The sequence below is a fragment of the Neoarius graeffei genome, chromosome 9 (assembly GCF_027579695.1).
Source record: "Neoarius graeffei isolate fNeoGra1 chromosome 9, fNeoGra1.pri, whole genome shotgun sequence".
NCBI lineage: Eukaryota > Metazoa > Chordata > Actinopteri > Siluriformes > Ariidae > Neoarius > Neoarius graeffei.
In genome coordinates, this window is record NC_083577.1 from 67183364 (window position 1) to 67198850 (window position 15487).

A 15487-nucleotide genomic window follows, 5' to 3' on the forward strand; every position below is an offset into this window, starting at 1 on the left:
TGATAAATGGTCTTCAAAATTTTAAACAAATAAAAATCTGAAAAATGTGGTGTGCATTAGTATTCAGCCCCCTGTACTCTCATCTCATCTCATCTCATTATCTCTAGCCGCTTTATCCTTCTACAGGGTCGCAGGCAAGCTGGAGCCTATCCCAGCTGACTACGGGCCAAAGGCGGGGTACACCCTGGACAAGTCGCCAGGTCATCACAGGGCTGACACATACAACCATTCACACTCACGGTCAATTTAGAGTCACCAGTTAACCTAACCTGCATGTCTTTGGACTGTGGGGGAAACCGGAGCACCCGGAGGAAACCCACGCGGACACGGGGAGAACATGCAAACTCCGCACAGAAAGGCCCTCGCCGGCCCTGGGGCTCGAACCCAGGACCTTCTTGCTGTGAGGCGACAGCGCTAACCACTACACCACCGTGCCGCCCCCCCTGTACTCTGATACCTCTAAATACAATCCAGTGCAATCAATTGCCTTCAGAAATCATCTAATTAGTTAATAGAGTCCTACTGTGTGTAATTTACTCTCAGCATAAATACACTTGTTCTGTGAAGGCCTCAGTGGTTTGTTAGAGAACACTGAAGAACAAACAGCATCATGAAGACCAAAGAACTCACCAGACAGGTCAGGGATAAAGTTCTGGAGAAGTTTAAAGCAGGGTTATGTTATAAAAAAATATCCCAAGCTCTGAACATCTCAAGAAGCACTGTTCAATCCATCATTCAAAAATGGAAAAAGTATGGCACAACTGCAAACCTACCAAGACATGGCCGTCCACCTAAACTGTCAGAGCGAGCAAGGAGAGCACTGGTCAGAGAAGCAGCCAAGAGGCCCATGATCACTCTGGAGGAGCTGCAGAAATCCACAGCTCAGGTGGGAGAATCTGTGCACAGGACAACTATAAGTCGTACACTCCACAAATCTGGCCTTTTTAGAAGAGTGGCAAGAAGAAAGCCATCATTGAAAGACAGGCATAAGAAGCCATGTAGGGGACACAGCAAACATGTGGAAGAAGGTGCTTTGGTCAGATGAGACCAAAGTTGAACTTTTTGGCCTAAATGCAAAGTGCTATGTGTGACGGAAAACTAACGCTGCTCATCACCCTGCACACACCATCCCCACTGTGAAACATGGTGGTGGCAGCATCATGCTATAGGGATGTTTTTCTTCAGCAGAGACAGGGAAGCTGGTCAGAGTTGATGGGAAGATGGATGGAGCTAAATACAGGGCAATCCTGGAAGAAAACCTGTTGGAGGCTGCAAAAGACTTGAGACTGGGAAGGAGATTCACCATCCAGCAAGACATTGACCCTAAACATACAGCCAGAGCTACAATGGAATGGTTTAGATCAGGGGTCACCAAACTTTTTTCTCTGGGGGCCACATTGTCGTTCCTGACTGTGATGGGGGCCGGGGTCGGGTCAGCTATATCACATAGAATTGTATGACCCAGACAAATATGACCACCAGCAGGCCTCATTGTGTAGTAGAGATTACTAGCCTGGCACGGCCATCCCCACTACTATATCCCCACTACTATATCAACACTTGATTCCTGGCACATATTTGTTTAACTTTACTAGTGGTTTGCAAAAGTAGTAATCAAGTCTTCACACTTTGTTTTAATTTGAAATACCACTGATATTCCATTTATTTATTTTCTAATAAAAATAATATCAAAGCTGTCAAGGTAAGAAACATCTGCCTATTTGAGGTGATTGACACTGGCAAAGGTGAGTGGAAAATTATAAATTGTAGGTAGGCCTGTTGATATTATTAATAATATAAATAATAATTGTATGCAGCACTTAATAAAGGTCAAATAAATAGGCCTATAAAATAAATACATTTTAAAAAACAGTGAAATTATAATAATATGAGCAATAGATCAGTAGATCACAGCAGTTGTGCTGTGTCCTGCACGTCATTGCTCTCATCCATGGCCAAAGCAAAAAACTCGAATTCTGACGCTTTCTCATTCAGCTGGTCATACACGTTGTCCCCCAAATCTTCGGTTCGCCTGGTCATAGTAGGTGCGGAGAGACTCACCGCATTGAGCACATCCTTCTTGTCGGGACACACCTCCTCAGCCACAGCAAGCATGCATACTTTAACAAAGTCCCCATCAGTAAACGGCTTTCCATGGGTAGCTAGTAGGTGAGCTACCTTATAGCCAGCTCGGACAGCAGCCTGGTTGATCTGGGTTTGGTGAAGGAATACATTCTGTTGTGCAGCCAGTCCGCATTTCATCCTCCGAATCCTGTCTTCTCTTGTTTGCCCTCGCAAACTAGCATACTCTTTGTGGCGGGTTTCATAGTGACGACGCAGATTATATTCTTTGAAAACCGGCACACTTTCTTTACATACAAGATAAACTGCACGGTCCTTACACTGAACGAAAAAATAATCAGTGGTCCACTGTTCTTTAAAAACTCTGCACTCTCTGTCAGCTTTTCGCTTACCGCTAGCCATTTTGCTGTCCTGAACACTGACAGTTCTCTGCGCATGTGCTGCCTGTCACTGCTTGATCGCGAGCATATGACGAAAATTCGGAAAATATGAATAGTTCATTTTATAACTAAATATCAATTTTAATTGATAAAATCAACAAAATACAAGACGCAGACATGTTATTATTTGCCAAAAAGCAATTTAAAAAAATAGGCCATGACCACTTTTGGGGACTGCCTCATAGGGCCGGTTCAAGTGATGGGGGCAGAGGGGCTGGGGGGCCGGTCAAAGGGGGGTGGCGGGCCGGATCTGGCCCGCGGGCCGTAGTTTGGTGACCCCTGGTTTAAGGGTTCCTTAAAATGGACAATTAAAGAATGTTTCCAGTTTATTTTTCTATTTGCTAATATACTGTTAGTGCTACAATGCCATGTAAAGACTGACCATTTTAATTTCCATTTCCTCAAAAATTATTTTCATATCATGTTTATTTTGTTTATAGTATAGCAGAGATGTCAGACTCGATGCAGAACCATATTTATTCTTCAGACCTAAGGTCTAATGACATGTAGACATCTTTTATTCAAGTGCTAACTCTCTGTGATGTCTGTCTCCTTTCACAGCTTGATTACAGATAAATAACAGACGTTCCTAACCCCTTCGGACACAAAGAAAAATGCTGTGGAACTTCATGCTTTGAGCTAAGTTTGAAGGGCATGTAATAATTCAAGTACCTTCCAAACATAACTACAGTGGTGCTTGAAAGTTTGTGAACCCTTTAGAATTTTCTATATTTCTGCATAAATATGACCTAAAACAGCATCAGATTTTCACACAAGTCCTAAAAGTAGATCAAGAGAAACCAGTTAAACAAATGAGACAAAAATATTATACTTGGTCATTTATTTATTGAGGAAAATGATCCAATATTACATATCTGTGAGTGGCAAAAGTTTGTGAACCTCTAAGATTAGCAGTTAATTTGAAGGTGAAATTAGAGTCAGGTGTTTTCAATCAATGAGATGACAATCAAGTATGAGTGGGCACCCTGTTTTATTTAAAGAACAGGGATCTATCAAAGTCTGATCTTCACAACACATGTTTGTGGAAGTGTATCATGGCACGAACAAAGGAGATTTCTGAGGACCTCAGAAAAAGCGTTGTTGATGCTCATCAGGCTGGAAAAGGTTACAAAACCATCTCTAAAGAGTTTGGACTCCACCAAACCACAGTCAGACAGACTGTGTACAAATGGAGGAAATTCAAGACCATTGTTACCCTCCCCAGGAGTGGTCGACCAACAAAGATCACTCCAAGAGCAAGGCGTGTAATAGTCGGCGAGGTCAAAAAGGACCCCAGGGTAACTCTAAGCAACTGAAGGCCTCTCTCACATTAACTAATGTTAATGTTCCTGAGTCCACCATCAGGAGAACACTGAATAACAATGATGTGCATGGCAGGGTTGCAAGGAGAAAGCCACTGCTCTCTAAAAAGAACATTGCTGCTCATCTGCAGTTTGCTAAAGATCATGTGAACAAGCCAGAAGGCTATTGGAAAAACGTTTTGTGGACGGATGAGACCAAAATAGAACTTTTTGGTTTAAATGAGAAGCATTATGTTTGGAGAAAGGAAAACACTACATTCCAGCATAAGAACCTTATCCCATCTATGAAACATGGTGGTGGTAGTATCATGCTTTGGGCCTGTTTTACTGCATCTGGGCCAGGATGGCTTGCCATCATTGACAGAACAATGAATTCTGAATTGTACCAGTGAATTCTAAAGGAAAATATCAGGACATCTGCCCATGAACGGAATCTCGAGAGAAGGTGGGTCATGCAGCAAGACAACGACCCTAAGCACACAAGTCGCTCTACCAAAAAATGGTTAAAGAAGAATAAAGTTAATGTTTTGGAATAGCCACGTCAAAGTCCTGACCTTAATCAAATCGAAATGTTGTGGAAGGTCCTGAAGCAAGCAGTTCATGTGAGGAAACCCACCAACATCCCAGAGTTGAAGCTGTTCTGTACGGAAGAATGGGCTAAAATTCCTCCAAGCCGGTGTGCAGGACTGATCAACAGTTACCAGAAACGTTTAGTTGCAGTTATTGCTGCACAAGGGGGTCACACCAGATACTGAAAGCAAAGGTTCACATACTTTTGCCACTCACAGATATGTAATATTAGATCATTTTCCTCAATAAATAAATTACCAAGTATAATATTTTTGTCTCATTTGTTTAACTGGGTTCTCTTTATCTACTTTTAGGACTTGTGTGAAAATCTGATGATGTTTTAGGTCATATTTATGCAGAAACATAGAACATTCTAATGGGTTCACAAACTTTCAAGCACCACTGTATAACAGAATTCATCTCATCGCTTTATCCTGTTCTACAGGGTCACAGGCAAGCTGGAGCCTATCCCAGCTGACTACGGGCGAAAGGCGGGGTACACCCTGGACAAGTCGCCAGGTCATCACAGGACTAACACATAGACACAGACAACCGTTCACACTCACATTCACACCTACGGTCAATTTAGAGTCACCAGTTAACCTAACCTGCATGTCTTTGGACTGTGGGGGAAACCGGAGCACCCGGAGGAAACCCACGCGGACACGGGGAGAACATGCAAACTCCACACAGAAAGGCCCTTGCCGGCCATGGGGCTCGAACCCAGACCTTCTTGCTGTGAGGGGACAGCGCTAACCACTACACCACCGTGCCGCCCGTATAACAGAATTATATAAACATTATTATGAACACCAAGAATGCTTTATTTAATTCCTAAAAGTACATTTGTAAATCAGTCAAGTGCTATAAACTCAATTTGGGGTTTTAGTGCTTCCCTGACACCAGTTATTTTTGTGACTCAAAGCAAATCCAGATCATTGTTCAAGGTTAATGTTTCAAAGATATCACACTTGCAGCAACTATTAGGCCTACAGAACTGGTTGCATTGGTATTAACTGCAGGCTGTTGCTTGTATCAGATTGTTAATGCTTAATGACAGCCTATAAAGAATGCTTGCTGTCTTCATGCACTGCTAGCCTTAGACTGTAATCATTTTGCCTGGCGCATGGTGCATGGCGCTGGAGTTCAACTTTCATTAGCCACTAGATGGAGTGAGAGGTTTTCACAAGCACTTCACCACACTCACACTTGGAATTCTTTGCTCCACGTGCTTGCAGGTATGTAGTTCAACTCTTTTTTTTTTTTTTTGTACCAAACAGGAAATTTTAACTTGATATTTTCTATTTAGATAAACCTTTTTATGAGTAAAATTAGACTGAGTCTGTGACCATATCCTTTCTCTCTCTCTCTCTCTCTCTCTCGCTCTGTACACTAAAGTACAGTACAAACGTCCCGTTATAAACACAATTTCCATCTTTACACCAAATTACTCATCTCTGGCGACTGAAAAACCACCTGATAGTTGGAGAGAGTGTCTCTTATACAGGCTACATAAACTTTGCATGGTTATGAAATAGCCCAAATTTGGGTCGGTCTTCAAAATGAAACAAAATGCATCTTTTAAATATTTTTTTTAATTTGATCTTTCAAAATAGATCAAATAAATCTAAATTAAAAAGTCTAAGTAATTCGTCTGTAGTCGAACAAATAAAACGTGTTAATATTAAATTTGAGTCAATTAATTATTGTAATATAAAGGTACAAAGATGTACATTACAAACATTTCAGATTTCAGATGAATTATTTTATATGATAATGGAGAGAGCTTTAAAAAGAAAATTACACAAGTGTATGTACTAGTATAGTCGTTTCCTTGTCCAGGCTGGGTTCCCCCTCCTTTTTCTTTTTTAATCCATTGTAGTGCCATGGGAGCTTATTTCCGCTAGTGGTGAGCGACAAAAGAAAATGTTTTGCAATGCATCAGTACAAAAAAAAAAGTAGTTCAGTAAAAACTTGAGGGGTTTGTTTGTTTGTTTGTTTGTTTGTTTGTTTGTTTGTTTGTTTTACTTTGAAAATACAGGATACGTCTTATAATGTGGCTATTGTTCCCTTTTCTTTTTTGCATTATTTTTATAGAATAGAATAGAATAGAATAGAATAGAATAGAATAGAATAGAATAGAATAGAATAGAATAGATGAAAGTGTGTTTTAGCCGTGTGTTGTGTAATTGCAGAGTGATCATTCTTCAGGCAGGAATAAACCCTCTGCTCGGAGACTCCACGGTCAAATTAAACCCTCGTGCATGCAGTAGTTTGTAACAGTGTTATTATCACTATTATAAACTACATACAACAGAGTTATAATTCCAACAGATCCCTGAATAGCACTAATAAGAAAGAAAGAAAGAAAGAAAGAAAGAAAGAAAGAAAGAAAGAAAGAAAGAAAGAAAGAAAGAAATCGAAACTTTCTTTCTTTCTTTCTTTCTTTCTTTCTTTCTTTCTTTCTTTCTTTCTTTCAACCAGCTGAATACTTGCTGATCGAACAAAAAAAAAGTTATATAATTAATATATTGTCTATAACCTTTATTTTATAGATTTTTTTCCCTGCTGAACACTTTACTGCTTGAATTAATTAATTTTAACACCCATGAACCACGTACATTCTTTCAAGGGGGGAAAAATTACACCATGTCTAATTTTTATGCTGCATTTGCAGTAAGTCCTCACTGTTTCTGTCATTTCTCATGGGAACAAATCCAGCTGGGGAACATATTTAGCGAACACATTAAGCAATGTTTTCCTGCATTGAAAACGACATTTATCATGTTTTTATACACCAAGCTGAAATTAATCAGTGTCAATCAAGTCCGGTATATAAATGTTGTCTCAGTGAACCCTGGGTTCGAGCGCTGCGGCTGTGGGACGCGGTGCGGCGGAAGCGCGTCCCCGCTCGCGCGTGATTAAGCAGCGGGTTTCACTCTACTCTATTCACTCCGCTATGATGAACGCCGAGCTGATCCCACTGAATGCGGAGTAATTAAAGCCTATAAATTATCTCTCACGGACGCTCTCGATGCGCTTCCTGCAGGAGAGATAGCAGGCTGTTCGGCCATTAAGCGCCTGAATGGAGCTGACTCACAAAACGGACAAGCCTTGGTGTCCTAATTAGAATTTAATTACCTTCCAACAAATAGTGCTGTGGATAGAGTTCTCAGACCTGCCCACGCCCAGACTTAATGGATTACAACACAAAGCTGTGCATAGGTTTTATATTTATCAATCTATGAATTTTCATTCCTACATAAAGTCATCACAGTATTATTACTGTCACTATTATTGTTGTTGAGCCTGTTGCAGAGACCGAAATGTAGAAACAAGAGGCTAATAATATGAACTTTGAGTAATTATATTATATTATATTATATTATATTATATTATATTACACTACCGTTCAAAAGTTTGGGGTCACTTTGAAATTTCCTTATTTTTGAAAGAAAAGCACTGTTCTTTTCAATGAAGATCACTTTAAACTAATCAGAAATCCACTCTATACATTGCTAATGTGGTAAATGACTATTCGAGCTGCAAATGTCTGGTTTTTGGCGCAATATCTCCATAGGTGTATAGAGGCCCATTTCCAGCAACTCTCACTCCAGTGTTCTAATGGTACAATGTGTTTGCTCATTGCCTCAGAAGGCTAATGGATGATTAGAAAACCCTTGTACAATCATGTTAGCACAGCTGAAAACAGTTTAGCTTTTTAGAGAAGCTATAAAACTGACCTTCCTTTGAGCAGATTGAGTTTCTGGAGCATCACATTTGTGGGGTCGATTAAATGCTCAAAATGGCCAGAAAAATGTCTTGACTATATTTTCTATTCATTTTACAACTTATGGTGGTAAATAAAAGTGTGACTTTTCATGGAAAACGCAAAATTGTCTGGGTGACCCCAAACTTTTGAACGGTAGGCTAGTGTATATTATATTACTTCACACGTGCCTGGTAGCAGACTGTGATTGCTCATTTGTTTAGGCCTACTGCCCCTGTGCACTTCTATAATCAGAAGCAAAGTGCTGGTGTGCTGTTCTGAGATCAAATGCCAGAGTTGTCTCTCTAAAAGAAGACGCTCGGCATTGGACGGAGACACACGTGGCAGCTCAGAGATAGGCTCCGAAAGCATAGAGTGAGCTGACGTTGTTTCCGCCTGAAGTGAGTCCGAGAGTGAGAGAGATCCGCTTGGGCTAACAGAGTTCATGATTGCACCAGTGTCATAAATTGTGGAGCCGACGCGGAGGGTGCGGGAAGGCTGCACACCATGCGCTGTCAGTCCTGTCAAAACACGGATGCGGCGAGCACGCGCGCAGGCTCTGTTTCCGAGGCGTGTCGAGGAACTGACTTTTAAAATGCGCTCCAATCCGCTCAAGCAATTAGCGCGTCGTCTTAGATAACGTTTCTCACCACCTTATGCCTCGTCACAGTCAGGAAAGAGTAGTTGGTTCCAGACCCGACTGGTGGTCCTGTTGGAAAGCGAAGAAAGACAGCAGAGCAGTCATGGAAGAGCCGCACGATCCCGCCAGTCGGGACCCGAGAGAAGCGGACAGTGCGTCTCTGTCCCTCAGCCTGGTGTTTCCACAGCCACCTCTGCTGCAGCCTGCATTGCATCCAGCTCACAGGAACACTAACTTTTTCATTGATGACATACTCAGGCCTGACTTTGGCTGCAAGAAGAATCCGGGAACAGGAGCCAGGGAGAGGCCTAATGACTCTGACCGGGACGGGCAGGATAGGCCCGGAACTCCGCCCGGAACTCCATGCCCTGACTCCAGTGATAGCGTTTCCTCTTGCACTTCCTCTTCACTCTCGTCACCATCAAGCCTGAGAGAGTCCAGAGCGGACAAATCGAGTCGAGATACAGTGCCAGACCATGGCAGAGAATCAGCGCCAGGCGCAGAGCTCAGCAGCGGAGAAGCGGCGGGCGGGAACGACCCTCGCGCCCTGCTTTGGCCCGCCTGGGTTTACTGCACCAGATACTCAGACCGGCCTTCATCCGGTAAGGCAACGGATCATAGCGCCAAGACGACATATAATATAGTTTATACGTGGGGTTTTCACAAACAAACTTTAGTGGGGACTTAATCAAACCTTTAATTTTGTCTGTGACATCAAATACACAATGCATGAGGCTCTAAATGTTTTGTTGACAATGTTATGGTTTGTTATAAGCTGATACGCATATAGGTCAAGGTTAATCTATTTACCTTCCTCTAAGTATCATCATTTTTAATGCATTTGAATTTGAACTCGTGTGATAATAAGTTGATCATATTTCCCAAGGAAGAGAAACATTTACCTTTAATTATCCGACATGCCACATGATTGGAAAAGTATTTTCCAATACTTTTCAGGCTTTAATTAGTTAAACGGAGGAAATTAACATCATAACCACACGCGCCAATATATATATATATATATATATATATATATATATATATATATATATATATATATATATATATATATATATATATATATATAATTTTTTTCATTAATAAAGCTTTAACTTTATATTCATTTTTTTTCTTGCAAATATTGGAAATACAGTAGCTGTACATTATTTTGCATGTCTTAAACATTGTATGGCTTAATAATTTCACCTGCATTTGTGCATAATAGAAGCGCAATCTAATATTTGATGAAATCGTTTTCACGTGGAGAATTAGGGGCCCCTGTATGGCATTTTCACTGAATTAAGACTGAACTCGGACTTGAACCTGCATGGCTCGTGTCTGAATAATCGTGAAATACTGGCCGGATAAAAACATGAACAAAAAACAAATATATTAAGACCGCCCAAATAATGCAGTAGTAAACTTTCGTGATGTCCAGATGTCCAGTAAATTATTAGATTTGGGGGGAAAGTAACCAGAATGTCCAATTTCTAAAACGATACACAAAACACGCTACCCAGGGACAGGGCTCTGTGTGTCCTCGGACTATAAATAGAGCATGCATTATTAAGGAATTAATGCTACTAGAGCTGCTGTGTTGTTCTCTGTCTAGACACGTCTATATGCATATTGTTGTGTCTCATCCCAAGACGGTGTGGGGAGCATGCTGATGTGTCGTGGTAGAAATTATTAGTAATTAGCCTAATTATTATTTTTTTAATCTTAAACCACATTGTTAAAAGCAAACAAACAAACCAACCTAATGAATAATAGGAAACCTGATTTTATACGTGTTTCTGTTGCAGACTTTTATTCGGTGGTGTTTATATCAGTTTGTTTGAGCTATTGTTGTGTTGGATTTTTTTTCTAAGCTTATTGTACTGTATAATAGCTCAATCTAATGGAGAACATTATATTTCTAAATGTAGCCAAAGTACAAAATAATAATGATGGGTGATTTTAAATGCTAGAAATGGTGGCTGTCGAAGCCCAGGATGTTTTTAATCTATGCCGCTGCTTCAGATATAATGTTATTATTTAAAAAAAAAAAACCTTGTGATGTCTGTGATCGAAGTGCTATGTGCAATAAATACTGAATCAAAATAAAGGACGTCGGCAAAGTAACATCAGTTTTAAAGACACATGAAAACCTCCTGAACTGTTAATTAGTTTGCGTAGTAAGTGTGTTCCTCTCAGGTCTAGCACATCGTCTAGATTTTTGACTTGACTCATCTCTGCTGTCGCCTCATTTCTGTTCAGATCACTGATTAGGAATTCGTTTCGGAAACGGAAATATCAGTGTTAATTCTCTAAATAGGTCGACTGACGTTTTTAAAATTATGTTGAATGCTTTTAGTGTCTACTTAGCGAGATAACAGATAGGTAAAAGAGAGTAAACAGTTGCTGAAGAACATTAGATTAACAGTAACAACTGAATATTATAGTCATACCTAAGTTTGATTTTATGAGACATTGAAAACTTTTCACAGATAATTATTGGCAGCTGCAGGTCAGTCCGGAGTTTAGATCATTGAGACTTTCAGAAGTTCAGTGAAGGGAAACTGGAATGCAGTTTATGAAGCACATCAAGAAATGCACACAAGTACACTTACTGGGTTTAATTTCTGAGCATCTAGAGATAAATAAGATGCTGAATGGAGACTCAAGTTTTCGAGGCCAGTCGTTTGAAATGTCAGGAATGGTTGGGACATTTTATCGGTTACTATTGCCAGACCAGGATAATTTTAACCCTGTAGAGTGACTGTAAATAAACCCAGAAGCCCGATTTGATATAGACAAGAAAAAAAAAATAGGGTACAGAGAGTCTTCTTCAACTGATACGTTTTGAACATATTAATTTAAATAAATAAATAAATAAATAAATAAATAAGCAGTTTCTGTTACAATTTAGCAAGTTAATTTCCTGGCTTTTAGTTATTCACATATCGATGCTTCACCCATCGGCATTAAACCTGTAGACTGTTTTGTGATCTGTTTTGTGTAATGATCTAAACTCGACCTCATCGTCCTTCATGCATATTCGTTCATTTTCGCAAACATATGATATGTGAAACTCAGAGCTGCAAACAAAAGCAGCCTGGTATGCAAAAATAAATAAGTAAATACATAAATAAATAAAAATTACAGAATAATGATCTCAGTGTGGGATAGTTGAAGCCATTCAAATGAAACTGCAATGATTAAGGACGTATCTTGTATATCAAAACTGTATTATGAAGTAATGTGCTTACAACTCCATGACTTTCATAATAATGACATAATAACATAACAATAACAAGCTATTACAATAATAATAATAATAATAATAATAATAATAGACACGGTGGTGTAGTATTAGCACTGTCGCCTCACAGAAAAAAGGTTCTGGGTTCGAGCCCAGTGGGTAACGGGGGCTAATTGATGGCTCTAAATTGTGTAGATGTAAGTGTGAATGGCTGTTTGTCTCTGTGTCAGCCCTGTTATAACCTGGTGACTTGTCCAGGATGTGCCCTGCTTCTCGCCCATAGTCAGCTGGGATAGGCTCCAGCTTGCCCTCGACCCTGCACAGGGCAATATTGCCCTCGACATTATTATTATTATTATTATTATTATTATTATTATTATTATTATTATTATCGTTGTTGTTGTTAGTCGTTTCATAATTATCGGCCTAATAATGATTATATTGTAAAATCGTATTATAATTAAGGTGAGAATAATAAGCTACGTATATAATAATAATAATAATAATAATAATAATAATAATAATAATAATAATAATAATAATAATAGGAGGAGGAGGAGAAGTATAACAGAGGTTGGTGGGGATATAAACCAGTGATTTAATGACCATTCGTGTTCTATAAACATCATCTAACCTTTCATTAATAATACTCCTAATAATAAAATCGTTTTTCAGACAAGCTATGACTTTTGTTTTGCTTCCTGAGTTTAGTACTCCGTTTGATATTCATGGATTCGTCTCATTGTTGTTCTCACACCAGGCCCAAGGACCCGCAGACTGAAGAAGAAAAAGAAGAGCCAGGCGGAGAATAAGCGGCCCAGGACGGCGTTTACGGCGGAACAGCTGCAGCGGCTGAAGGCGGAGTTCCAGCTGAACCGCTACATCACCGAGCAGCGGCGGCAGACCCTGGCACACGAGCTCAACCTCAACGAGTCGCAGATCAAAATCTGGTTTCAAAACAAACGCGCCAAGATCAAAAAAGCCAGCGGCTACAAAAACTCACTGGCGCTGCATTTGATGGCGCAGGGACTGTATAACCACTCCACCACCACCATCCAGGACGACAGTGACTGAAATACAGAGAGAGACATGAAGCTGGACTAACACACACACACACACACACACACACTGCGTTTGTACTCTTGATTAAAAGGGAGAGAACGCTGAACATCAATGCTTCTGAAAAGAAGTTTGAAAAACTCGTATTAAATAATAACTAATTAGTATCTTTATACACCTGTAACATATACTGTAGGGCCCTCATATAATTTTTTTTATCATGGGGCTATGTCTATCTATGTGTTTGTATGTCTATCGTTATGTCAATATCAATTACATTTTTTTAAAACTCCATCAGACTACCAGACTGGCAAATATCTCAGTCTCATGCCAAAGATTTTACCAGATGGAAAGGTTGTAGGTTGTAATTGAGCCTGAATCGTACAGAGCAGGTGAAGAGATTCCTTTGGGGAAAATGAAATGGAAGATTGCTGCTTCAGTACAGTATGGACATCATTGTGGGATTTAAATAACCTGACTATCAGAATACCAATTATAGCCTTCTATTTGAGATTTCAGACCTGTTGTGTCCAAATAAACACTTTTATATACCCGGGAGATTTTTTTTCTTCTTGTTATATGATAAACTTGAATAAATGCTGTGTGTTCAGGGTGTATGAATAGGCTAACATCAATCTTGGAGACTCCAATTCGTGTCTACTCAAGCATAAATTATTTAGAGTAGTCTGAGGCTATGCAATTAAACAGGCCTATCTGTACACCCGACAGTTGCCATGCAGTAAATATTATTCTTCACACTATGCACACAGTATAAATTTATATTACACTGCATACTGAAGTGGCATTTAAGCTGCCTTTTGGTTGTTCAGTCTGCGCTGCTGTATTTTGCAATAGTAATACATTTAAGAGCTAAAAATGATCTCTGAAAGCTCTATGCTCAAGTTATTCTGTAGTTAAAGTATCTCTTCTCCGCGTCATGACACAAAACACTAACTCTTGTCACCTTTGTTCCAAATATTAGCCGTGCTAATAAAGTATTTTAAATAAAAGATGTTATGATGTTATTATTGAAATCGGACATGCAGGAGGAATAGACATCTGTAAGCGACATCTGGGACATGGAGAACCAAAACCGTGATATAATTCTTTATATGTCTCTCGTGCAGAAATCAATGAATTATTTTGATAAATTTGGCTACTTTTTGTTTGTGAATGCGTCTATTATAATAAAAACAACATCACACGTTGGCTTGAAGATATGAAGTTTATCTTCTCGTGTTGAAAAACTTCGCATTTTTCATACAACATATATCGCGGATCTGAGTGACATATTTAAATAATATTGGCGTTGAGTGGTTTATCATTTCATTCAGCTATATGATACTGAACGAATCAAAGATTCAGTATCATGCTAGCTGAATAGAATATATCTGATATACCACGAAAAAAGCCAGCTATTATTATTATTATTATTATTATTATTATTATTATTATTATTATTATTATTATTATTAATTTTGTGTGTTCAACGCGTCTTTCTCTTTCAAAAATCTTCCGTATTTAACAACACAAACCTGGTGGCCATGTTTGTTTACAAATTGTCACAGTCGCTGGCTGGCGCGGAAGTTTTACGTCTTCGAGGTGTGACGTCATGTTGTCTTGACAACCACGTAATATCGTAAACCATATTCAACGCTCATTCTCCATAGAGTGACGTAATAAACAGAGGATAAGCGATATGCTAACAATATTGCATGTGATCAAACCAAATGAATGAAACCTGCTAGAACGGAATAGAACACGTTTTTATTTCATGGAAAAAGTGTCCTAGATGTATAATAATTCCTGATACTATTTCACTCCGATGACGTCACTCCCAATGTTTCCCCCAGTGTTTTTATTTATTTATTTTTTTTTGTATGTGTGGCTGTGTCCATATAATATAAAGAACATTACATGGTGTTGTGAAGATGTGAAGATTATCATCAAGGGGTGAATATATTTCACAAGTGAGCAAAGTGAACGATATTTTCAACATGAGAAGATAAACTTCATACCTTCAAACCAGCGTGTGATGTTCTTTTTATTATATAGACATATTCACAAACAAAAAGAAGTACCCAAATTTATCAAAACAATTAATCTATATACTCACACATTATATATATATATATATATATATATATATATATATATATATATATATATATATATATATATATATATATATATATATATATAAACACACACACACACACACACATATGTGTGTGTGTGTGTGTGTGTGTGTGTGTGTGTGTGTGTGTGTGTGTGTGAGGCACCACATTTCTTATTGTTCAAACTTTGTGATAGATTTTATTTTATAACATCTACATTACTGAGTCACCGCAAACCATTTTA

At 39.0% G+C, this 15487-nt stretch overlaps 1 protein-coding gene across 1 annotated transcript; it reads left to right on the forward strand.

Annotated features, from left to right (window-relative positions):
- Positions 1–8605: 8605 nt before the first annotated feature.
- On the forward strand, positions 8606–14052 carry en1a (engrailed homeobox 1a). The gene is made up of 2 exons (XM_060928822.1): positions 8606–9425; positions 12828–14052. The coding sequence occupies exons 1-2, from the start codon at positions 8840–8842 to the stop codon at positions 13139–13141; spliced, it is 900 nt and encodes a 299-aa protein (XP_060784805.1). The 5' UTR covers positions 8606–8839; the 3' UTR covers positions 13142–14052.
- Positions 14053–15487: the final 1435 nt, after the last annotated feature.